General features: G+C 56.6%; 1 protein-coding gene across 1 annotated transcript; it reads right to left on the bottom strand.

Annotated features, from left to right (window-relative positions):
- Positions 1-1,879: 1,879 nt before the first annotated feature.
- On the bottom strand, positions 1,880-22,285 carry CYP26B1 (cytochrome P450 family 26 subfamily B member 1; the record flags this gene model as incomplete). The annotated part of the gene is made up of 6 exons (XM_084204080.1): positions 20,797-22,285; positions 18,721-18,945; positions 6,754-7,029; positions 5,597-5,752; positions 3,609-3,890; positions 1,880-2,272 (listed from the first exon to the last, which is right to left on the bottom strand). Exons 1-6 carry the CDS (start codon positions 20,998-21,000, stop codon positions 1,880-1,882), a joined length of 1,536 nt encoding a protein of 511 aa, XP_084060206.1. The 5' UTR covers positions 21,001-22,285.
- Between the last annotated feature and the right edge of the window lie 3,859 nt (positions 22,286-26,144).

Here is a 26,144-nt window from a genome sequence, read left to right as displayed (position 1 = left end):
TTGGCACGTTGGTCACCACCCAGGAATAAGGCTGGGATCGGAATGGGAATGGAGGATCCCAGAAGCTCTATTTGGGAGCTCTATTCCAGCTTCAATCCAGCTGTGCACCCTGGTGGGAGGGACCACCATCCCCTGGGATGCTCCGGGGGGATTTCGGGCTGCTTGGCTGCCGGCATTCCAACCTCAAGTGCTTCCCTTGGCTCCAAACCTGCCTCCCTCCTCCTTGCCCCCGCCAGCACCGCACCGGCCAAGGCGGCCTCGCCTCCGCTCGCTTCACACTTCCCGCCACCTTCCCAAGAGGCACCTCCTGCCAAAGAGGCAAAGGCACAACCTGCAAAGCCACCTGGTGAGCCACACCTGACCCTTCTCCTTCCCCTTTCCAAGCCCTCGGACTTCTCTGGACCTGTGGAGCCGGCAGCCAAGCCCCCCCCGCGAGCGCGGGATCGGCGCCCGTCACCGCTCTCGGCCCCCTCGTGTCCCGTTCCACCTCGGAGGGTTGGGATGGGGCAGGAGCGGGGCTGGGTGGGCTGGAGGAGCCGCCCCGAGTCACGGAGGGATCTCCCAAGCTGGCGTTCGGCTCTGGTTGGAACCCAACGCCTGCCCAGGTGCCGCCCGGGGAGGTTTTGCTCCACACCCGCCCAACCAAATCTCCAACTCAGCCCAGAAGCCTCCTGCATGCAGAAAACCAAAATAAAATAATCCCCGCAGCAAATGGAAGGCAAGATACCTCTCGGTGGCTGCTGGCTGGTGCTGGAGAGGCTCTGGAATTCTCCTGGGATGCGGGGTGGAAGCTGACACGGAGCCCTCTCCTTCCTGCTGAGCTCTCCCGTGGCCAAAAAACCCCAAACACGAGACAAACAAATGCGTGCGTTGGCTTAATTCGAGAGATCACCTTTAATGCAAATGCCCCTGGCAGGAGCAGCCCCGGTGCCCCCAGAGCCATGCTGAGGTCGGGGGCTGGTGCCAGCACCTTGAGGGGACAGCAAAGGCACCAAAATGTCCCCAAAGCCGGGTGCCTGTGCCCAGGGCTGGCGGGGGGCTGCAGGGGAGGGGGTGCTCACAGGCCGTGTAGCAGCAGCAGGAAACTCAACGAGAGAAAAAAAAAAAGGGCATCCCCCTCCCCAGAGCCTCAAAACATCTTGGAAAATGCAAATCTGCCTCTCCCGAGGCCTGGGGGATGACTCAGCCCCGGGCAAGACACCACAGGAGGGTTTTTTTGGGAAGTAAAACGACCCCTCCTCCTCCCCAGCCTGCCCCGGCACCAGCGGGAGAGGGGCTGGGAATGGGCAGCGTCGTCTCCCCCCAGCCAAGGAAAGGCTCCAATGCCCTGGAGCAAACAACACAACCAAACAAATGAAAAAAAAAACCAAAAAACAACCAACCAAAAAAAAAAAAAACCACCTCAAAAAACATAAAAACACTGTTATCACCAGCTAATTTAACACTGTTAAAAAATAAAGGTCAGAGGTCACCCCAGAGCTGCCCCGGGACACCAGACCTCGGATCCTCGGCTGACTCCCAAGCCTTTCCCACAGTCGGGCCTTCTACTCCTGGCAGCAGAAGTGTTTTATAGATATTTATATATATATATTTATAATAATTAGATACTGTGTATGGTCGGCCATCTCAGCTCAACTCGGCTTTTGCGGATCTTCCTCCTTGCCGACGGAACAAGGCGCCACCGCCCCGACCTTCTCCGCGTCCCGCGGGAAGAGCAAAACGCTTCCGGCAGCTTCCCTGCTGGAAAAGCAGTCCCGATGCGGAGGTGAGCGCCGTGGAGAAGCTCCTCATCCCTCTCCTCCCCTCCTGTCCATCCCCTCGCCCCCACCCCACCCCTGCCTCCCCCGGCCGCCCGTCCCTGGTGCCACCGGCGCGGGCTCTACACGGTGGCCCCCAGCATGGCGTCTGTGCCCGTCAGGATCTCGTTCTGGTTGGAATCCAGTCCGAAGAATTTGACCTTGAGTCCGTCAACCGGGTGGACCACGGGCACCAGGGTGATTTTGGGGAAAGTCCTGGTGGCGAGCTCGAAGCGGCTGGTGCTGGCCAGCTCGATGGCCAGGGCCTTGAGGAAAAGCTTGGCCAGGTGCTTCCCCAGACAGGTCCGTACGCCTCCTCCGAAGGGGAGGTAGTGGAACCTGCCGTCCTTGTCTTCGCTCCGGCCCTGCCCGAAGCGGTCGGGGTCGAAGACGTCCACGTCCTTGAAGACGGGAGCGGTGTCGTGGGTGTCCCGGATGCTGTACATCACGCTCCAGCCCTTGGGGATTTGGAAACCCTGTGGAGAGGCGGGAAGGGGTGGAGAGGAGAGGAGAGCAGAGTGGGTCAATCCTGCTGGAGAGGGAGCGGGAGCAGGGAGGCGAGGTAAAGGAATTTTGTTTGTGTGGAATGAGGGAATGGTTTGGGTCAGGAGGGACCCTAAACTGATCCTGTCCCACCCCCCTCCACGGGCAGGGACACTTTCCACTACCCCAGGGTGCTCCGAGCCCCATCCAGCCTTGGACACTCCCAGAGACGTGGAATCCGCTATCCCTGGGCAGTTTGTGCCAGGCTGCACCACCCTCACAGTTTTCCCTGCTTATTCCCATTTCTTTTGGGTTTGTCCCTCAAGTGTGATGCAGATTTAAAGGAAAACCAGTGATGCAAATCCTGGCTTTATTCCTCCCTCCATCCCAAGGATTCGTGGGACGATCCATCCATTTATTTGCTTTGTGGTCACTGGCAGGAGCTGCCTACAGGAACCCCGTGGTACTGAGCAGGGGAAGCAGCTTCTCCCGTGCCGTGCCCCACACATCAGCCAGCCCTTCCCAGAGCACCCCAGAGGGTCCCAGAGGATCCCACAGCATCCCACACCCCGCCGCCTGTCAGCACCACACACCCAACACCCACATCGGGGCCCGGGCGATGAGAAATGGGGTGGATTTATCATCCCCTGAGCACTTTAAAAGGTCTCTGACTCAAACCACTGCATTAGGAGGATTTACAGTGACAAGGCAGCTCCTGAGATTTTGTTTTGCTGGGAGGAAATTCCAGCCATGGTGGTGACTAATCCGCCTGTCATCCGGCAGCCTGGAGATGCCCTTTGCCGTAAACCTTTCCCCTGTCACACCCCAGCTCAGAATTTGGCGTCACTGTCACGAGCTGGGCTTTGGAGCATCACACCCGTCTGCTCTCTGACAGCTCCATGCATCCCTTGCTCCACATCCCATCACTGCTGGATCTGGAGCAAATCCCACTGCCGGGATCACAGAATTAATTAGGCCGGAAAAGCCTTTGAGATCATCAAGTCCAAGCTGTGAGCTAACACCACCTCACCCACTAAACCGCGGCACCAAGTGCCACATCCAGGCTTAAACCCCTCCAGGGATGGTGACTCCACCGCCTCACCCCATTCCAATGCCCAGCCACTCTTCCTGGGAAGAACTTTTTCCTTAATACCCAGCCCTAACTTCCCCTGGTGCAGCTTAAGGCTGCGTCCCTTTGTCCTGCCGCTGGCTGCGTGGGGAGAAGGACTTAATTAGGCAGGACTTCATTCATCCCCTCAGACGTCTCCTCTAAGCCTGGCTCAAGCAAGCTGGGCTTTCCTGGGGAGCTCGGGGTGCAGCACTACTCACGTCCAGCTCGAAGGTCTGCAGCACGGTGCGGTACCCCCCGGAGATGGGGGTGAAGAGCCGGAGAACCTCCTTGATGACGCAGTCCAGGTACTGGAGGCCGTTGATGTTGTCCAGGCGCAGGGAGCCCTCGCAGATGCAGCCGTTGTGGAGGATGCCTTTGCTCCGCAGCTCCTCCCGCAGCTTCTCCAGCACCCGCGGGTGTTTGAGGAGCTGCATGATCAGGGAGGTGCTGGCGCTGGCCGTGGTGGCGTAGGCGGCGAAGATGAGCTCCAGGGTGCCGTCCTGGGGGCGGGAGAGAGGGCAGGGTGAGACACGGGCGTGGGGGCAGAGGGGCTTCTGGGGCTTTGGCTGCTCAGGGTGACTTTGAGATACGTTAGAAAATCTCTTTTCTCAGCTTGGGGCTTGAAGAAGGAGTTAGGGCTTTTCATTTCTTGGTTTTAAGGTTGATTGTTGTATCTTATCGATAAAATTTTTTCTTTTGGCTTACTGAGGTCTGCTGGCACCCGCGTGGAGTTATTTTTTTATGCTAAAAACTATGTGTACAATATTTACAATTACTTTTTAATACTTATCACCTATTTTAGACAGTGAGATTTTACTCTAAACCAATCTAAAAGTGCCAACATCACAGTAGAAGATGGAGGCTAAGAAGAAGAAGGAGAAAGTTTGGACACGCTTAGATTCTTCTATTTTGCTTTTAACTCTCATTCTTAAAACTTTAAAAAAAAATCTATTTTTTACTTTGTGGTAAATTCACTATCATTCTACTTAAACCTTTGTGGCTTGTAATTCTTATATAAAGGTTGGTGATTGTTTTTTTTAAGGGCTGAATCAAAGGCACAGGGGTCTTGGGCTCTGTGCCAAGGTCCCCCCAGGCAGGGGTTCGAGTCCTCCAGGGCAGCCAGAGGAATTTCCTGGGCTCCAACAAGGGGCCACCAACCTCAGCACCTCAAGGTGCCACAGGGTGTTCTTCTCCCTGAAAGATTTCCAGCCTGGCCTCAGAATCATGGGATGGTTTTGGTTGGATGGAAGTCAAGGATCACCTTGTTCCAACCCCAGGGACACCTCCCGCTGTCCCAGGATGCTCCAAGCCCTGTCCAACATGGCCTGGGACGCTCCCAGGGATGGAGCAGCCACGGATTCTCCCAAAAAACAGCTGTTCCAAAGATTTAAGATCCAAAGGGACCAAGTGACGGAGAAAGGATCACATCACAAAGCTGGGAGAAGGAAAAATGGAATGTGGGAGGAGATGGATTCTCCTGGGTGATTTCCCACCCACCAGGATGGATGAGGTTAATCTGGGCAGAGTTTGTGTCCATTGTTAATGGCCTTGGACACTTCCAGAGATCCAGGGGCAGCCACTCCCTGGTCACGTTTAACTGGAAGGTCACTCCTTGGACAGCCACCACAGGAGCTTCCCACAGAACCTCTGAGGATCCGACAGAAACCCAGGAGAACGCTCCTGGCATGCCATGACCCAGCTGCAGATAAGAGCCTGCTGAGGGGCTCCTGTGCCCTGCAAAGGAGGCACCAGGAGAAGTGGAAGGGTCAGGGGATGCAGCTGGCCAAGGCATCTGTTGTGACCAGGGAGGTTCAGGTTGGATATCAGGAAAAATTTCTTTCCTGGAAGAGGGGCCAAGCGCTGGAAGAGACTGTCTGGGACAGTGATCGAGTCGCCATCCCTGAAAGCGTTCAAAAACCGAGGGGATGTGGAATTTTGTGGTATGGTTTAGTGGGGTTGGAGGATGGCTTTGATCACCTGGAGGCCTTTTCCAAGGTTAATGATTCCATGGAACGCTTTGTAGGAAGGGCTGGGCACAACCAGCAAATGAATAAAGCAACTGGTTTGGATCCACCAACACATTGGGGTCCCCCAGCTCTCAGGTGTGCCCCAAAAATTCCTCCTGGGAGCATCCCTCACTTTTCCCTTCAGGAAGGCCCTGCCCTGAGCAGAACAATCCCAAGGCGGCCCCAGGGCAGGGCTTTACCTTCAGCTCCTGCATGGTCAGCTCCTTGCCGTGCTCCTTCCCACTCTCTATCAGGATGTCCAGGGCGTCGGCGTAGTCCTTGCCCTGCGTGTTCTGCAGCTTCTCCTGGATGGCTTTTTCCAGCCCCTTCTGCAGCGTCTCCCGGGCCCGGATTCCCTGTGGAGCAGGAAGCGCTCGGACCACGCCACCAGCAGCACCTTGCCCATCCCAGGAGCTGCAGATGTGCTCAGGACAGGTCCGAGCCATAAAAGCAGAGGCTCAAAGAAGGGTGTGAAGATGTTGGAGGTGTCCCCTGGGCAGGAGGAGTAAAGCCGGGGTGGGGGAGATCACAGGAGGAGCAATCAACACCTAGGTGTAAATGACAGGTCTGGGCTGGGAGCCCCTGTCCGGCACCGGTTCACAGCCCCCGGCTCCTCCTGGGATGTATGGAAATCCCTGGGAAAATCCACTCTCAAAGGAAAGCCCATTCATCCCGAAGAATCCTCTTCCCCAGCAATTTGATCACCTGGTCCCAGTAAAGCAATTCCTACAGGAGTGCAGCTGCTCGGGGCTAACCTGCTGCTGGGAATGATTCCGGGCTCCGAGGGGATGGAAGCATTCCCATGGGCAAACAGCAATAAAAAAAAAAATGCAGGGATATCAGGTGTATCAGAAAAATAATTTTCTGTATTTTTGTTACCAAAATTCCCCATGGGAAAAAAAAAAAGTATATTTCTTGTTATGTTTTCATTTTGCATCCTTAATCGAAAAAAACCTGGAATACTCCAGGAATTAGAAGGACCTGTTTTAATTTTGGGAATTCCAAGGATCTGTTTTAGTTCCCGGAATTACAAGGACCTGTTTCACACAGAGAACAGGAGGGAATTAGAAGGAGAAGGGTCCCACAAAGTAAAAAAACACACAGGCAAATTGCCAAATGAGGAAAAACACTAATTAAATCTGGGCAAGTCCTGACTCTTTCCTGTTATCAAACCACTCCAACCACCAAGGAACGCATTTTCCCCTGCCTTCTCCACCAAGTCAGGAATTGTGGCCCAAAACAGACTCCTCGAGGTCAGAGGATGAGAAAACCCCCGCGAGCAGGGAAAGGCGCCGATTAATCACCGCCCGTTAATTAACCGGCGCTATCAGCATAGGGAACCCGCCCCAACTCTCACCCTCCTGTAGCCGCTGAAGGGCAGGTCCACGGGCAGGGAGAAGACGTTCTCCACGAACTGCTGGTAGACCTCGAAGAGGCGGCTGAGCTCCTCGTCGGGGATGCGGAAGCCCAGCAGGACGCGGATGGCCATGCGGAACGTCAGCTTCTGCGCCTCGTGGTACACGTTGATGGGCTCGGGGTCGCTGCTCCAGGCCCGCAGCGTGTCCTTGATCACCAGCTGGATCTTGGGGAGGTAACTCTCCAGAGCCTCGTGGCTGAAAATCTTGGAGAAAACCTGCGGGAAACGGCAAGGAGAGGTTTGTCCGCAGACCCAACGCACGCGGCCTTGTCCAAGGTGTCCTACAGGGTGTTGTCGCCGTTCCGAATTCTTTATCCAGTTCCTAAAAAAGCTGCCAGGAACACCAGCTCTTCCTGAAATTCCCACCACGACCATCACAAGTGACGGGGAATCACGGGGCAAAGCAGGGGTGGGAAGGATTCCTCCATCCCACGTGTGGCAGGAGGGACAGGGACACATATCCGTGTCCAAAGGATCCCAGCTCTGTCCTTCCCACGGTTTGGGTGTCACTAATTTTCCTTTTCCACACAGATTCTCCAGCATCCAACACGGACAAACACAAGGAGAAAACACAACTACTGACAATTCCTCCCACCTCTCCATCACCTTTTCCTTCTTCTTTTTTTTTTTTTTTTTCATGGATGCAAACCGAAGCAAAATAATTATTTTGGAGCCTTTAGGATCTCTGTGGAGTCTGGCTGAACTCCGACAGGGGTTCAAGCGGGGAAGAGCCGCTGCACGTACGCAGAGGCCGCGATCGCCCTCGGCTCATTTCCTTGGGAAACCAGGGAAAAAAAAATTCCTGATGTCAGCAGCCAGCGTTAATTTAAGCCCTGCGAGTAAACAGTGAGCAGGACTGGGCCTCCCCAGGTCCCCCACGCTAACGGCTCCTTACTCCAATTTTTTTCCTCCAATTTGGGCCCGGGCCCGCTCGAGGAGCTCAGCAATGCCAGGAATGTCCCTTCCCGGCACAGCAGCGCTTTCATTCGGCATTCCCGCCGCATCCCTCGCCGGGCGAGGGGGGAAAGTGCTGTTTGTTTATTTTTTATTAACCTACACACACGCACGGGGCAGGACGCACACGCACCGCAGGCCTCCAGGAAAATCCAATTAAACCAGGATTCCAAGGAGGGAGCTGCGCGCCGGAGCCTCCACCGGTGGCCGCTTCCCGGCGGGAATGGAGGCGAGGTGGGGGGGCTGCCAAGTTATCAACCCACCGAGAGGAGCGAAATCAAAGCCGCCCCCTCTTTTCCATGAGCGCCGGGCTCGCCGGAGCTGTAAATGTGAGAATTTCCTCCGCAGTCAGCACTCCAAGGGAAAGGTAATATTTTCCTGGCTGCGACCCCTCATTGCTAATGCCCGGCGTTCCCTGGGAGTTTGTTTGGTGAAAAAACACCTCTGTCCCCTCGCAGCTCCGCGCAGGAGCCTCCACAAGAGCCGCTTCACGACGCCCCAGGCTGAGCCCCCAGTAAAACCCAGCGCACGGCCGGCCCGGCGCGGAGCTGCCCGCGGAAATCCCGGGACGGGAAGATGGATAGGGAAGGGAATCCGAGCCTGGGGACAGGGAGCCATCCCTGGATGGCCGCAAGGAGCCGAGGCATGAATGAATGAATGAGAGGAGGAATCAATGAATGAATGAATGAACAGCAGGGAGCGAGAGCACGGCGAGGGCGCGGGACGGGGCGGCGGCGGCCGCCTCCTGCATCCAGAGCCGCTGCGGAGCCCGGAAAGGCAGCGGCGTTCGGGCTTTTTCTGCTGGAAAAAGCGGCTGCTCGGGCAGGAAAAGCTGGAGGGGGTAAAGCCGAGACCCTCGGCTGCGTGGGGAGGGTGGGAAGGGAGTGGGGAAGGTGAGAAGAGGGGAAGGTGGAAAGGGACGGTTCCTCCGTCCACGAGCAGGACACCGGGGTTTGATGCAGAGCCAGAATCCGTGAGCTCTTCCACAGGGATGGGACAAGACCACCCGGCAAAGGGACACTGCTGTGTCCCCATCCCGCTCTCACCTGCCCTTCATCCATGCTGGGCAGCTTGGAACAAGGACAGAGGCTCGCAGTGAATGTCCCGAAACATTCCCCGTGCCTCAGTTTCCCAGCTGGAAGCAGGGCAACTGAAGGGACAACCCCTGCTTTAGGAGCACCGGGTCTGCATCCCTGCTGGGAGCCACCACCCCAGCCGAGGTGGCCTCTGGGGGTTCCTGGCCTCGTCCTGCCTGGGCATCCCCCACAGGAGGAGCACCTGGGGACCCCCCGCTCCCTGAAGAAAGGACACATCCCAGATGTGCCTCTGGTCCCAAAACAGCTGCCGAGGTGTGGGGGGCTGGATCCCCAGCCCCGGATCGAGCCAGGCTCCCAAGAGGAAAGATCCTGCCCTAAGGATTGGTGTGGGATCCTTTGGAAGAGAAAAGCGAGCCCCTCCCTATGGGATCAGCACAAACCTGACAAGGGGGAGGTTAAGCGCCGGGGGGTGAGGGGGATTTTGTTCTTTCTCGGCAATTTTTGGGAGCTCTCCTGGTGCCAGGAGGCTCCTCCAGCTGGCTGCTCCCTGGAGCTCCCAAGCACGGCCCGAGCCCCGGCCGCGCTGCTCCGTCCCGGCCGCCGCCGCCGCGCTCGCACCGCCTAATCCCACATGTCAGCAGATCCTTCCCCGGCCAGACACAAGTCTGGATCCCCTTCCAGTCACCTCCAGTTCAACCCTGCATCTTTCCAGTTGATTAAAAAGGAGGAGAAGGCAGCCAACTTTCCCCGACGAACCCCGGCGCGTTCCTAGCCTAAAATTCCTGCGCCCTCTAGTGAAGCCGAGCCGACCGGCTCGGCCGCTCCAGGAGCGAATCCAGGCAAAGCCGAGGAGAATCGGGGCAAGGAAAAGTTGTTCCAGAGCTGCCAAGAGGCAAAACCGTCTCTAAGCTCAGCTTTGTTAACCCTGAGACGCCACAGCCCGGCTGTGGTGGCACCCAGCCACAAGGGCTCGCAGCAGGGCCAGGAATTTTTGGGGACGCTGGAAAGAGTTTTTCCACGTTGGGGTATGTCCCAAAAGAGCCAAATCTGGGAATTTGCTCCATCCAAGGGTGCTCATTTCCACACTGATGAAGACCCCACCACCCAGCGAGCCCGGCTGGAACCTCCCCACTCCGCCTCACACGGGAAAAGGATATTTAAGGATTTACGGTTTTCCAAAGGCAGAAAATGTCTTCCCAGTGCCTCAGCTCCAGCTCCACTTGACAGCAAAGTGCCCCCAGCCCCAGCTGGAGAACACCCCAGCCCCATCCTTAAACCACAGCCAGGGAATCCTTGGGAATTCTGTGAGCTCCAGCAGTGATTCCATGCATGGTTGGGGTGTGGGGGGTCCACATTTTCCACGGCTTTCTCCTTCCCACTCCAAGCACCAGCACCAATCCCTGCCTTTGGCCATCCCTGATTTCCAGGCCCCTTGCTCCCACCTGGCTCCCAAAAGAGGGAACGGAGCTTTCCATTCCTCCCCTCCAGGAGGAAAACTGAAATTTTGGGATCAGCCACCTGCATCCCATCCCGCCTGGAGCCGCTGGCCTGACCAAAGTGAGGCAGGATGAGCCTGGAAATGTTTTCAGGAACCAGTTTGGCACCTGCCAGAGGTTTGGCCGACGGGAGACGTCGGGAAGCATCCAAAGCAACATCTCAACCTGGATTCATCCTAATTCCTCCCACATTTCCAAGACCAGGCTGTGTTTGTCCCAGCCTTGTCCCATCACCACATTATCCTGGATGTCTGCCCCTCTCTGGAGCCCATTCCCGTGCTCCAGCGGGATTGGAAACCGGGATATTTTTGGAGGTGGTTCGTGGGCAAGAGGCCATCCTGGTGCTGGGAGCATGAACAAAGGGAAAACACAGCAAAAAAGTTGGAAAGGCACCACAAAAGGAGAGAAAATCCCAAAAAATCCCGTTCCTGCCTGGACGCTCTGAGGTCTGTCCATAAAAGGTTCGGGCTTTGCACACAGCAAGGAATTGATTCCTTTTCTCCCCCTCATTTTTTTGGAAATGGAGCACATGGAAGGCTCCATCCTGGAGGAATCCAGGCTCTCCTGAATGCTCCAGCCTCCAACGGGAGTCTGGGAACAGGAGCTGGAGCCTCCAGGCTAAAAGGAATGAGGTGCCTTTGCCAAAGGCTCTTGCACTGAAATTTGAATGATTCCCAAAAAAAAATCTGCTGGAAAAAATGGAAGGATCATTTCAGATCCTCAGGTCGTGTCATGATGTCCCTACCTGTGATTTTTCCATCTTTAAAAAAAAGGATTATGAGAAACTCCAGCATTTCCAGTCAAGTTCAGAATAAAATTAAGCCCAAGACCTGCATTTCCCCACAGCTCAAAAATCTCCATGTTCAAGAATCTCTCCTACAAATCCCCCACATGGCATGGGAGGATTTCAATCCCAAACCCTCCAAGGTCCTGCTTTCAGTCCCAAACCCTTCCAGGCCCTGCTTTCAATCCCAAATTTTCAAGGCTGAGAGGTTAAAGGGGCTGTGGGGGAGAGCCAGGATCAAGCAGGACCTGCCTCAGCAGCCCCTCTACAAAACCGCCTGAGTCTCCCAAAAATTCCATCCCCAGCAAAATTCCATCAAGGATTTCAGCTTCTTGGCCAAATTTCTGGGGATACCAAAAGGTACTGGGGTTGATCAGCTTGGGAATGCTGCTCCCAGTGTCCTCTCCCTTTTATTTATGGAGACAAAGGAGAATAAAATTCACCTTGGGCACCTCAAGGAGGGAGAACGATCCCACATCCGTGGATGTCACGGGAAAGAAATGGGAGCTGTGTGCAGAGAAGAGGGATCAGAAAGGTGGGATCAGCCTGCTGGGATCCAGCTGGGATCCCTGTGGATGGAGCTGTGGGGAAGGAGAGCCCCACAAACCCAGCGGGCACGGTCGGAGCTCTCCTTCCTCAGGGGATCCTCAGGGAATCGTGGAATGCTTGGGGTTGGAAGAGACCTTGAAGGCCTCATTCCAGCCCCTGGGATGGGCGATCCCGATGGGTGATGGATCACTGCCCGTGGTGTGGGCATGAAGGATTCCCTGGAGACAAGGAAGAGGAGAGCAGCTTTCCCAGGGAAGCAGTGGAAGTGGAATATCAGGAGGAAAATCACAGTTTTTACTGAGCCGATGCATTTTCCTGGAGAGATGGCAGAAGGGAAGGATCCCCATGGATTTAAGCAACCCAGAGCAGGGATTCTCCTAGAGACAAAGCCAGACTTAAAAATAAACCAGTCCTTGGTCCTGCCAAGAATTCCAGAAAACCGGAACAGAGCAGAGCAAGAGGTGGCCACACTCGGGAGGGGATGAGCGAGAAATTCCCAATCCATGGCGCAGCCACTTCATCCCGAAGGAATAAAAACCCCTTCCAGAGAACACATGGTCTCATGGCAGGAATAAGGGGGGAAAGTTTGGGGAAGGGATTCCTCCAAGGGAATCCTGAGGATTGCAAGGCCCTCGTGGGATGAGCGAACACCCGAGGCGCTCCTGCAGAGCAGGGGAGGATTAAAGCTCCTCCAGGGAGGAGGGGACCGGGGCTGAGGTGTCCCCACAAGGGGATCCCAACTCAAGGCCACCCTACAAGGAGAAGGAGGCTGGAGAAGCAGCAGGTGAGAGAGATTTCCTGGGAAAGATTCCACCTGGGAAGGCATGGAGAGCTCTGTTACCACCAGAGGGATAAATGGAATGTCACAAACCACAGCCAAGGAGGTTCCTTGAGCTGCTTGGGAGGATGGAGGAGGAGGGATGGAAAAAAACCAAAGGGACCATGGTGCAGGATGGATCCTGACTCCCTGACATCCCCGGGATTGGCTCCTGGTCCCTCACATCCCCAGGATTAGCTCCCCATCCCTCTGGAAGTGGAGCCTGGATTGCAGCTCCACCCAGTTGCTGCCCAAGGAGGGGCTTCACCTTCTCCGTGCCTCCCAAGACACCCAAAACTCCCACCCTGGAAGGTGGAAAACCCAAATTTGGGGATCCCAGGGTACCCCACAGCCACAACCCTGCTCCAGCACAGTGGGCTCAGAGCTCGTGGGGAGTTTTGGGCCGGAAGGCACCAAGAAATCCCCCCAAGATTTGTATTTTAGCCAGGAGCTCCTCCATTTGGCATTTTTTTTTTTTTAATCCCTTGGAATCACTCTGGATTTACATCCCCAGGGATGACAGCACCACCTGGTCTAAAGTCAAGGAGCCGACCCAGCCCAGGAATTCTCCCCCCAGGACGGGAGCAGGAGCCATCCTCCATCCATGGGAGGCTTTCCTTGCTCCATTTTTTGCCCACGGATGAAGGCTCCCCGGGCATGGAGAAGGGGCTGGAGCTGATGGCAGCTGGAATTCAGCCCGTCTGATACAATTTTGGGATGGTTTCTTTTCCACCACGGAATAGGCTGGGAGGGTTGGATAGACATGGAAAGAAAAAAAATCCTAAAAACCCTAAAAAAAAACCCTGTTAACAACCTCGGTGCAGGTTTTTTGTAGGGAAAGATCCGTTCCTCCACCTCCCATGGCTCCTTCCTCCTGCAGCCCTCTCCCCCATCCCGATCCCGATCCCTCCCCCCCAGCCGAGCCCACGGCAGCTGGTTTATATTTGCCTGTAAATTTATGGCCCCTTTTGTGTTCTTAATCCCCTCGCAAACGATATGAAAGCCTCGGACCTTTCCACTCGGTGCTAATGAGCTCAACACTTGCGTGCCTCGGAGGCAGAGCGTTAATTGCGGTGTGTTAATGAGCGATGGAGCTTTGGACACTGAGACAAACCAGGGCCGCCCCTCCGCTCCACTCCCTGCTGCTCCCTCCTGGAATCCCTGGATGCCTCCCCAGCAATCCCAAGGATTGCTTTTATTTTATTCTGTCTTGGCCTTTTTAAATTTTCTTTTTTTTTTTTTTTTTTTGGTGCCTATTTTGGGATGGCTCTGCTGGAAGACGAGTCTGGCGCTCTCCTGCCAAGCTGGATGATCCCGAGGAAAGTCTGATCCCACCTTTCCCTGCACATCCTGGGAATCTCCTTCCTGGCCCTGGGCGCTGCTCAGACTTGACCTAAGCCCTCATGGCCACATCCTGATCATTCCCAATTCCCATTTCCTTCTCCACCAGGATTCCCTTGCAGGCACAGGAGTGCTGAATTCCAGCTTCCTGCTGGAATTCGATCCCATAAAAGCAGAGGCTGCAGGATCCCTGAGATCAGGTTTGTTTTGCCCTCATTACGGCTCCTTTCACCCCAGAATCAACACTCCCAAAATCCGGGGGTTTCCTGGTGGAAATGGGAATTGAAGAGGTGGACAAGGACAAGATGGGATTGGATGGGACAAGGATGGAGGGAAGAGCCAGAGTGGGACAAGAGCAGGATGGGGAGATCCCCGGAGCACGGAGCAGGAGCTGGAATGATCCCACCAACCCTTCCCAGGGGGCTCCAGCAGGAGAGCAGGAGCTCCAATCCCAAGGGATGACATTCATCCATCGGGGGCGGGCAGGGACAGGGATCTGCCACCAAAACCCTGGAGCAAAGACCCTGCTCAGCCACCGGGGTCACTCCTGTGAGCAACCTGGAGGAGATTCCAGACTAAAATTCCACTGTGGAGCTCCGGCTCCAGCAGGGGTGGCCCAGATCCCTCTCCAACATCAACACAAACTCCGTGATCCAGCAGTAGGAACGGCCTGGCCGGGATAAATATCCCAGAAAAGGGGGAGAGGAGTTTGGAGCTGCTGTTGTTTATTCCTTGTAAACTGCTCTGGTCACCCGGCTCTGTCCGAGGCCAAGGCCAGAGCCAGCACGGGGGACACCTGCAATGAAGCCATTCCATGGGGCAGGAATTTTTCCTATTCCCAGCCCTCCATCCTACCCCACATCCCTGCTCCACACTGACTCCAAACCCTCTCTGTAACTGGAGAGCTCATTTCCCAAAACAGGGAGGTTTTCCTCAATTTAGAGGAATTTCCAGTGCCAGTGACACCTGCAGTGAAGGTGTTCCCTGCTGCAGGAATTCCCTGTTCCCAGCCTTCCATCCCTGCCCCAAGATGATTCCATACCCTCCAATTCCCTATCTGCAACTGGAGAGTTCATCTTCCAAAACAAGGAGGTTGTGTAGGAATTTTGGCCACCTCCTGGAGGGGAAATTTGAAATATTTGGGATGGGAAAAAGCTTCCATAGGGTGAGGATTGGGATTAGACCTCCTGCGCCCCAGAATCCTTTACCGACACCTACAGGATCAACACTCCTGGTTATTCTACATGGAATGGGACAACAAACCCAGAAAGATCCCAAAAAACAGCTGGGACATGGAAACAGGAAAGGGAGAAGAGCTCCAACACCTGTGTCATCCCACCTATCCCCGATCCCGTCCGAGCGGATCCAGCGGGAATTCGCTGATCCCGGAATTCCACCCAGGAGCTGAAATTCCTTGGGAAGCTGCAGCGAGCAGCTGATCCCTGGCAGGATCCCAGAACCCTCCTGCAGGAACATGTTGGGTTTGGAGCTCATCTCCACATCCCAGGGACAATCTGGAGCCCACGGATCGCCTGCCAGGGAAGGCTGGAAGAGGAGCTGCTGGAAATAAACGCGGCTCCGCGGGGTTTTGGGAGGATGAGGGGGATTTATGGCCGTGGACGAGAGCTGGAGATGGCCCCGAGAGGTTGGAGGGGCAGCAGAGGGGGGTTCCACGCTCTGCTCTTCCTCATTTCGGCCAAAATCCTGCGCCAGGCGAGGAATTCTGTGTCAGTTTTTGGCAGGATCAGGGAATTGGGAAGGGACAAGTGAAGGCTGGAGCTCAGAGATGAAGCAAAACCCAGAATCTGAGAGGTCACCGAGCGCCAGGAAACCCCACAAGGCTTTAACCTGGATCATCACCCACCCAAGAGATTTCCCAGGAAATCCTCTCTCCACGGAGCTTCCAACTGCTCCAAATCTTTCCATGAACCCCTCAAGAGCAGCACCCTCACCGTGGAAACTGGGCAATCCCATGGAAATTTCTGCCTTTCCCAAGTCCTTCCCTTGGTTCCCTGGCGGGTCAAGAGGAAAATTCAGGCTCAGTTTAAGATTTAAGCTCGCCCTAGGTCCGAGTCCTTTCTCCTGAGAGCTCTGTGAGTTTCAGGGTGGGGAGAGCTGGAAGCTGGAGCGGTGGAACAACAAAAACTCGGGATTAATGAGCTCCGAAGGGGCCACACCTGAAGGATTGAGCCTTAATCTGCTCCTTGGAATCCTGATAAGAGCAAAATAATCGATTTTCACCTCTTTAGAGGCAGGCTCAGCTTATCTCCGATGGGCTTTTAGGGAGAGGAGGATTCCCTAAATCGGGATCAGCCCAAGCTGGGAGGCGCTCGGCTCCCAAAAGCAGCGATTAGCAGGAGATGGAGTGAAGAAATGAGGCTGAAACTCCTGAACTCCAGAGCTGGCCACGCTGGACTCAGGGAAAGGGAAAACTTCAAAAATAATGAACTCCCAGAGTGTCCCAGATCCCAGGAAAAGAGTTTGTGGGAGCTGGAAGTGCAGCAAGGGGCGGGAGAAGGAGCCGGGGCTGTCCTGGGACGGGGTTTTGTTGGAATACCTGAGCTCGGGAGGCTTTTGGCCACCCCTGCTGCAGGAATTAGGATTTAAGAGTTAATTAGGATTTAAGAATTAATTAGGAATTAGGATCCTTGCCAGCTTGGAGTCACAAGTGATGCCAAAAATCATGGAATTGTGGAAAGGCTTGAGTTGGAAGGGACCTTGAAGGCCATAAATTCCACTCCCTGTCGTGGCCAGGGACAGCTCCCAGGTGCTCCAAATCCCATCCCAGCCTGGCCTTGGGCGCTACCAGGGATCCAGGGACAGCCACAGCAAATCTGGGAATTCCAGCCCAGCCCCTGCCCACCCTCCCAGGGCACAACTCCTTCCTAACACCCAGCATCCCCTCAGGATGCAAAAAGGGTTTTTTTGAGGAGCACAGTGAGGCCTTTAGGGTGGAGAACATTCCAAAAGCTTTGGGTTTCAGAGTTCGGGGTTGGCCACGAGGTTTTTCCCAGCAGGAAAAACCTGGGAGTGAGAACACCAGGAAGAGCTGCGGGGGGGAGAGGAAACCTCTGCTGGGTTTGTGTCCAGCCCAGCCCTGGTGCCAATCCCAAACCCAGCAGGATCCCACAGAGGTCAGGCCTCCCTTTTCCATGACCCCATAACCCACAGTGCCCTGGGCCCGCTCCCGAGGCTGGAATTCCGTGGTTTTATCCAGGCCAGCAAAGGCCACTTTAGATGAGCAAAAAAAAAAAATAATCCAGAGGTGCAGGAGGGTGAAAGGAGCAGGGAATGGGCGCCTGCAGATCTCTGCCTGATCCTGCTTAACCCTCCTTGGGCAGGGAATGAACCTGTCCTGGATAGGGAATGAACCCTCCTTGGACAGGGAATGAACCTGTCCTGGATAGGGAATGAACCAATTTTCCTCCTGGATGGAGGCAGCCCCATCTCCACCCCTCGGTGGGAAAAACCTCTCCATTTTTAAGGGAAAACCCCAGGAGTGGAGGGGCTGAGCTGGTGCTGGTGTGGGGCAGGGACAGACACAGCTTTTTTCGTGGTGTCACTCCTCAGCGTTGTGACTAACGGGTGTCACGTGCTGCTTGTTTTCCATCATCTCCCCCGGGAGAAAAGAGGGAAAGGAACTTTTGGAGGTTTGGAAGGGATTTCACAAAAATCCTCCAAAATAGGAAATGCTACTGGAGCAGGGACCCAGCGCTGGGGCAGGGATGGGGATGGCCTCGTGTCCCCAACAGTGTCCCCAGTGCTGTGGGGGGAACACCTCCCCTTCATCCCAAACCATTCCCAGCCCAGATCCAGCTGGGAATGAACCCATGAGGTGTGACAGCCACGCCACCACTGCCACCAGCCCTGCAGCAGGGGGGACATGGGGACTGTCCCCACCTCTGCTGGGGTTCAGCACCCCAAACCAGGCTGGGGCTCTGAGGGGGTGACACAAGAGTGTCCCAGCACCCCCAAACCAGGCTGTCCTGGGGTTTCTAAGGTGGGAGGTGTCACCTCAGGGTGACACAAAAGGGGCTCAGCACCCCCAAATTGGCTGCCCTGGGAGCTCTAAGGTGACACAAATGGGTCTCAGTACCCCCAAACCGGCTGCCCTGGGGGTGTCACCTCAGGGTGACACAAAAGGGTCTCTGCATCCCCAAACCAGGCTGGGGCTCTGAGGAGGGGAGATGTCACTTCAGGGGGTCACAAACAGGTCCCAGCACCCCCAAATCGGCTGCCCTGGGGGGTGTAAGGGGGCAGTGTCACCGCAGGGGGACAAAAAAGGGTCCCAGCACCCCAAACCTGCTGCCCTGGGGGTGTCACCTCAGGGGGACACAAGGGGCTCAGCACCCCAAACCAGGCGGATCCGGGCGTTCTGAGGTCAGTGTCACCTCAGGGTGACATACAAAGGTCTCAGCTCCCCCCCCCTCCAAACCACCGGTTCACCCCAGAACCCCGCCCTCATCCCAAATTCCCCGAAATCCCAGGAAGTTCTCAGCACCGCCCCCTCCACCAAAAGCCCCTCGGGGCGTCCCTGCAGATCGAGTGGGGGGGGGGTCACAATCCGGGGGGAGGGGGTGTCACCCCCCCTTGTGCCACATCGCCCTTTTAGGAGCCCTCCCTGCCACGCGTGTCCCCATCGCGGGGAGCTCGGGGCGACACGAGTGTCCCCCCCACACACACCCCACCCCGAGCCACCTCGAAATTCCTCAAGGGATCAGCACGCCCGGGGGGAAAAGGGGATAAAATGAAAGGGGGAGGGAAGGAAAGGGGGAGGGAAAATGGGGGGAAAGGGAAAGGGCGAGGAAAAACGGGAGGAGAAAAGGAAAGGGGGAGGAAAGGAGGGGAAAAAAAAGGGAAGGGGGAGGCAAAACGGGAGGGAAAAAGGAAAGGGGAAGGAAAGGAGGGGGGAAAAGCAGTGACACCGACCTTCCTCTTGTGGCGGTGGATGTCGCCGATGGAGTTGGCCACGGTGTTGGGGCCCAGCAGCATCCGCGTGCTCCGCGGCCACTCGGTGCTCACCAGGTGGTGCTCCCCCATCAAGATCTTGCGCACGTTCTCCGCGCCCGTCACCCGCACCAGCGGCCGCCCCAGCAAGTGCGTCTTGAACACGTTCCCGTACTTCTCCCGCCGCGAGGACTGGAAGCAGGAGCCCTGCGGGGGCGCCGCGGGGTTGGGATGGGACGGGACGGGAATTTGGGGGGGATTGGGGTCACCCCGCGTCCAGCCCGCCCGCTCTCCCCGCAGCCCGGAGGGGCTCGGTGCCTTCCTTCCCCCCTTCCTCCTCCTCCCGTTACCTCCCCTGTCACTTTTGAACATATTCCTATTTTTCCTCCTCTCCCCCCCTTTTTTTTTCCCCTCCTTCACACCCTCCCCCTTTTTTCCCCCTCGCTTTTTGACTCTTTTTTTTTTTTCCTCTCTTTTCCTCCCCTCCCTCCTCGCTCAGGCTGATTTTACTCGAGAAAGGCAGCGCTTTGCCTAAGTAAATCTCCAGATTTCAGGGACTTTAATAACTTTCCCACATGCTCCAGGGGCTTTTGTCGGCGGAGAGGCGGCCGGAGCCGCAGCAATAGCGGGGGGGTCCCCCCAAAAAAACCCCCCTGGCGAGCGGGGAGAGGCGCTGCGAGCGCCGCGGCCGCGCCGCCGGGCTGGGAGCGCGGGTGTTTATTTTGAAACAAAAGCGCGGTTGTGAGGTTCAGATGTTCAGGTGACCCTGTTTCTTGATCTGCGTAAATATAATTAAAGTCCTTTTTGTGGCATTAATAAAGAGTTATTTGTACACCATTTCCAGGGCAGCACAAAGAGCACCTTTATGCGGCACAAGTTGCGAATGGAGTCCAATTTATACAAAATTTTTGTATTTTTAGCCCTGGACTCTGTTTGGACGGAGCCTGTGGAAAAGCGAGAACCCTTTTCTGGTCCCCCTGTAAAAATCTGATAAATTTCTTTAAAAAATAAAGCCCTATTGAGAGCGTGCCGTTAACCCCTTCGGCGCCGGGGGCGGCCGGCGGAGCGGGGCCGCCGTGCCGGGGCTTCCCCGGCCGTGGCGGCGGCGCGGGGGGGACACCGGGGGACGCCGCCGCTGTCCCCGCCGGGACCGGGCTGTCCTGCCCCGCCGCCGGCTGCGGCGATGAAGGGCGGGAGCATCCTCCTTTGATAGTTATAATTAATTTTTTTTTTTCCCCTTTTTGCTGCTGGGAGGAGAGAAGGGGAAACCCTGGCGCGGCTTCGCCTCGGGGGTTCCCTCCCGGGATGCTGCGAGCCCCGGGGCGCCCCGAGCCCGGCCCGCGGCTCCCCCCGGAGCCGAGCACCCCACGGCCGCCTCCCGCCTCTCCTCCCGTGGGATTTTTTCCCCTTTCCCCCCGATTTTTTGGCAGCCGCCCCGCGGCGCGGGGGGATCCCGCTCCGCCCGCCGCTGTTGGGCGTTTAGCGAGGTTAATCCCGGGTTAATCTCCCGATTACCTCGGCGGGCTTCCCCCGCCGCGGCAGCCGGGCCGGGAGCAGCGCCGGGAGCGCGGAGGGGACGGGACGGAGCCGCGGCTCGGGGGGGACGCGAGCGGCGGAGCCCCCGCATCTACCCCGGGCCGCCTCCGCCCGCGGCTCCGGCGCTACGGATTTCGGGTTTTGGCAGGAATTGAGGCTGAGGAGGGGAGGAGGAGAAGGGGGTGGGCAGCGCGGGGGCGATGCCGAGCCCGGGCAGCCCCCGGCGGGGGAGCCCCGCCGAGCCCGGCCGGCAGCAGCCCGGCCCGGCCGCGCTCCCGCGGTGCCCCCGCGGCCGCCGCCGCTGCCCCGGCTCCGGCTCTGCCTCCCCGGCTCGCCGAGGAGCCGCATGATGCAATCGGAAGGGAAAGGAGACGGTGGAGGAAAAAAAATACAGCGAGAAAAAGCCCTAAAAAGACCCTAAAAAAATACCGATCCGAGGGAAAGGGAGAAAAAAAAAAAAAACCACCAAAAACCAACCGGTCCCAACCCGGGCTCCAGCGAGGAGCAGGGAATCCTCCTTACCTGCAGCAGCCAGTGGAAGGTCTCTCCGATTAAAGGGAATCCCATGGAGCCTTTGGGGATTGGTAGCTTGCAGGTTTTGTCGCGGGTGGCAGCCCAGCGGAGCTGCCACAGCTGTTGGGACACGGCCAGCAGCAAAGTCAGTGACACCAAGCACGCGGCGAGGGTAGCCAGTGCCGAGACGAGATCAAAACTTGCAAAAAGCATATTTGGAAAGAAGGGAGGAGGAGGAGGGTGGGGAGAGAAACAGCCCCTTGACAGGCACCACGCTCGCACCCACACACACGCGCGGAGAGACGGCGAGTGCGGAGCGCCCGCTCGGTGCTGCTTGGGGGGTCCTGGGGCGAGGGGGGCCCCGGCTCGCCCCCCTCTGCGCGGGCAGGTTGGGGAAGCGGCGAGGGGAAAGAGGGGGGAAGGAGGGAAAAATGGAAAAAAAAATAAAAATAAAAAAATAAGGGGGGAAAACGAGCTGTGGTTGCTGCGCCCCTCGCTGCGAAGTTTGGGCTTGTTTGGGGTAAACTTGACAGAGTGACACGGAGAAAAAGCACCACGCGCGCACGGAGAGGGGAAAAGGGGGGGAAAAAGGAGGAAAAACAGCGTCCCCCCCCCCCCAAAAAAAATGGGGTGGGGGTGATGAGGAGGGAAAAAGGCGAGGGTAAAAAATTAGCAAAAATAAAAAAGAATAAAAAAAGGAAAAAAGAAAAACCTTGGAGTGGCGAAAAAAAAAAAGACCCCAAAAAGTCCAACTGCAGATGCTCTGGCTCTCGCTCGCTTGCAAGGCAAAGCCACAGGCACCAGAAGGAGGGGGGGAAAAAAAGGAAGAAGTAAAAAAGAAAAAGAAGAAAAAGGGGGAAAAGGGGAAAAAAAGGGGAAAAAAGGGAGCGAGATTTGAAAAAAAAAAAAGTTCAAAAAAAATCTTAAAATAATTCAGCCACGAGCTGGAGAGATGGAAGAATTAAATAGCTGTATATATGTATCTACACACACGCAGCGAGCCGGTTCGGTTTATAGCTCTATCTCTACATATATATAAATATCTCCCTATAAATACAGATCTCTCGCGACGCCGCTTATTTGGGAGCCCCAGACTTTTCACCAGACTTCTGTAAGGAGGAGGAAGGCAAAGGAGGAGAGGAGGAAAAAAAAAAAAAAAAAAAAAAAGGAAAAAAAAAAAAAAAGAGGGAGGCAGGGCTGCTGGGCAAAGCCCCTCTGCACTGTTCGCTTTGAGGCAAAAGAAAGTCAAATGTGTGTTTATATAGAGGCGGGGAAGCCGGGGCTGGGCCGGCCGCCAGCGCCGCTGCTCCCCCCGCGCCCCCACCCGCACTTCAGAGGCTCGGGGGGGCCGGGCCGGCCCGCGGGACGCGGCGCTGGAGCGTGCGAGCCCTGGCGCGGAGCCCGCGGCTCGGTCACGCCGCTCTGCTCGGCCTCATCCTCCTCCTCCTGCTGCTCTTTCTCCTCCTCTTCTCCTCCTCCTCCTCCTCCTGCCGCTGCTGCTCCTTCGCCGCCGCCGGCCTGCGGAGAGACGAGCGCGGCTCAGCCCCGCCGGACCCCCCCTGCCGCCCGCGTTAACCCTTGGAGAGGAGCTGCGGGCACCGGGAGCCTTCCCCCGCCACCCTCAGCCCCGCGGGGACCCCCCAGGCGAGGGTCCCCCCGAGATTTAACCCGGGCTCGTCTCCTCGGTGTTCAGCCCGAGATCCTTCTCCCCCTGCCGCACCCCCCTCCTGCGCTGGATCCGTTTGGGATTGTCCCCGCGATGTTCGACCCTTGGTCCTTCTCCCCTCGCCATAACCCCCCGGGATTGTCCCCGCGATGTTCGACCCTTGGTCCTTCTCCCCTCGCCACAGCCCCCTGGGATTGTCCCCCCGATATTTAATCCTCGACCGCTCCCCCCTTGCCACAACCCCCCCCCCCCTTATTTAATCCTTAATTTGCCCCCCCCCCCCCCAATATTTAATCCTTGATTTCCCCCCCCACAATATTTCAATATTTAACCCTCGATCATTTTCTCCTGGCAAAAATCCCCCCACCCCTTTACACCCTTGTTCTTCCCCCCTCGCCCTTGATCTTCCTCCCCCTCGCCACAACCCCAGGATTCAGTCCCAGCTTGTTTCCCCTATAACAGGGACCCCCCGATATTTAATCATTGATTGCCCCCCCCCAATATTTAACCCTCGATCATTTTGCCCTGGCAATGTCCCCCACTCCATTTAACCCCTTCGTGGTTCCCCCCTCACCACAACCCCCCAATATTTAACCCTGACTCCCCCTCGTGATGATCCCCCCAAATTTAACCCTCGATCATTTCCCTCGGTGTTTCATCCCTGATATTCCCCCCCTCCCATATTTAACCCTTCACGACTTTCCCTCTCCCCCATATTTAAGCCCCAATTCCCCCCCCATTCCCCCCAATATTTAACCCTTAAAACTTCCCCCGGCTAAAATTTCCTCCCCACAGGAATTCCCCCAATCGATTCCCCCTTTCAATGACCCTCCCCACCAACTCATCCCCAATTATTTTCCCCCGCCCGTGATTTCCCCCTCTCCCCCCACCCAGGCACAGATTTACCCCCAAACCTGACATTAATTCACCCCAAATATTTATTTTATTTTTTTTCCCCTTCCCCAGTAATTCCTCCCTGGCTATTGATGTTCCCCTTCCATAATTTCCTCCTGGCAATTATTCCCCCCCCCCCTCCTTGATGATCCTGACCCCCTTCCTTTTCCCATTATTTCCCAGATTTCCCCCATTACAGAATTGCCCCCACCAGGATTTGTCGCCTTGCAATGACCCCACCCCCCCTTGCATTAATCCTAAACACCCTCCCCTAATTAGCAGTGATAATTAACCTCGCAATGATTTCCTCAGTGCCCCCACCACCTTTTGGGGTCTTGCTCTGTTATTTTATTGGAGGGGGGATTTTCCTGCTCCCCCTCCCCAGAGCTTCCCAGGCCAGGCTGGGTGACGCCGCTTTTCCCAGGGGTGTCCCCATTGTCCAGGAGGCTCCAACCCCCCCAAAATTCCCTTTCCCCCCCCCGGGATGGCAGCAGGTACCAGGGCCGCCCGCTCGCAGCCACGCATTTGCTTCAGATTACAGGAAAAACAAAAGTTCTTTGAGTTCCCCCCTTCCCCTGCGCCCCCTCCCCGCCCCTCCCCGCCCGGGTCCGCTCTGTTCCCGCTGGGAGCGCAGGGAAGAGGGGCCGGGGGGGGTCCCCTCACCCATTTTATTTTTGGGGTGACCCCGGGGGGAGAGCCAGGCTGGACCCCCTCCCCCTCATCCCCCCCGGAGCATCCCAATTCCCGCACCCTCGGATCCCCAGCCCCGCACGCCGCTCCCCATCCCGGGGGATGGAGACCCCCCCGCCCCCCGCACCACATCCCATGGGAATTCCCGTCACCACCGCGGCGCATCCCGGTGCGGGGACCCCTCCTCTCCCCCCGGGCGCCCCCCAGGGTGGGATCCCCCTCTCTGGAGCGGGGATCCCTTCCCGGGGCTGGCGCATCCCGGGCCCGGAGCCCCCCGAGCCCGGCGGGCCCCGCGCCCCCCCCGCGGCCGCCGCTCACTGCCGGCCCTACGGCCCCACCCGGTGGCGGCCGCGGGCACTGCAGGAGGCGGCAGGTGGAGGTGGCCCTGTCCCCTCCCTGTCCCCTCCCTGTCCCGCCCCCTCCTCCCCGCCGGCTGTCCCTGGGCTCGGCCCCAATCGCTTCTCCAAAGCCTCTTCCCGAAACACCTTCCCAAAGCCTCTTCTCAAGGCGTCTTCCTGAATTTCTCACACAAATCTCCCCATCCCAAAGCACCTTCCCAAAAAACATTCCTGAAAAACATTCCCGAATCTCTCACACAAATCTCCCCATCCCGCCAAACCTTCCTGAAAAACATTCCCAAAATACCTTCCCGAAATACCTCCCCCAAATACATTTTCAGAATATTCGCCCCAAGTGGCTCCCAAAATATTCGCCCCAAGTGGCTCCCAAAGCGCCTCACGCTGTCCCAACTCCCCTTCCCAAAACACCTTCCCAGAGCATCTTCCTGAAGCCCCTTCCCAAAATCTCTTCCCAAAATTCTTGCCCAAAGCGGCTCCCAAAAGGATCTTCCCAAAGGACCTCAGGCTCTCCCAAGGCACCTTCCCAAAAACTGTTCCCACAGAACATTCCTAAAACACCTGCTCCAGGCACCTCACACCTTCCCCAAAAACCTTCCCCAAAAACCTTCCCAACACTTCCTGAAGCCCCTTCCCAAATCACCTTCCCCAAAATTCTGCTCTGAGCACCTCCCACCTTCCCGAAGTGCCTTTCCAAAACTCTTTCCCTAAACACCTTCCCCAAATGATCCCTGACCCCAGGGCCTGCCGTGGAAAACACCCCCTGGAATTCCCAACCTTCCCTCCTCCTTCCTTTTCCATGGAAAAATCCATCCCTGGGATGCTCCTGGCCTCCCCAGAGCAGCAGAATTCCTGTCCCAAAATCTTCCCAAGTGTGTGGAAAAGCCCCTCCGAGGGAAAGGGGCAGGGATGAGCCACGGGCATGGAATTCCATAAGAATTTTAGGGAAGTGTCTAAAATTTCTTTTCCTGCTACCAGAAATTCAAGGAGAAAGTGGGAAAGCCTAAAAAAATATATATATTTGTGGGGTGAAAAGGGTTTCTCTTGGAGCAGATTTCCCACCCTCTGGAGGTAAATCCAGGGTTTTCCAAGGTCAGACCTGGAGCTCAAGCCGGGTCTGTGGGATGCAGCCACGGCATTCCCAACTTCTCCCGGAGCCTGGGGAATTTTATCACCCCCAAACAAAGCCAGGGGGCCGTGAAATCGCAAATGGGGTGGAGAAAGCACCGGGGGAGCGACAATTCCAGAGGGGAGAGGGGAGATGGCACTGCCAGATTTCCCATGGGGAATGGGAGTGCCAGGATCTCATCCCCCAGGATGGGTCTGGGGCTGAACCACCCCCAGATCCCGGGGTTCCATCCCACTTTTCCCTGGAGTCCAATTTTGTGACACAAACCGAACCCTGAATTCCTACCTTGGGAAAAGCAGGGAATTTCAGGAGGGAACAACCTTCCTGTAGGAAAAGCTCCCTCCAGGCTCTCCCCTTCTGCCTGGGCCATAAAGCACCAAAATTCCCTTTTCCCCCCCAAATTTCCCAGGATTTCCCGTGCCAGGAGCGGGCAATGCTCTCCCTGCCGCTCCTGAAATTCCCAGTGCTCTTCAATTCCAGCTGGAGAGAGCAGCAGAGAGTCCCGGAGGTGGCACCCGGAGCAGCATTCCCGGGATTTCCCCATTCCCAGGGAGCTTGGGGCAGCTCTGCCCCGCCCCGGGTCACCCCAAAAGAGGCGCTGGGGTCTCTCCCTGCACACAAA

This window comes from Fringilla coelebs (genome assembly GCF_963513975.1).
Source record: "Fringilla coelebs genome assembly, chromosome: 4".
Lineage (NCBI taxonomy): Eukaryota > Metazoa > Chordata > Aves > Passeriformes > Fringillidae > Fringilla > Fringilla coelebs.
This window is presented reverse-complemented; position numbering and strand designations above follow the sequence as displayed.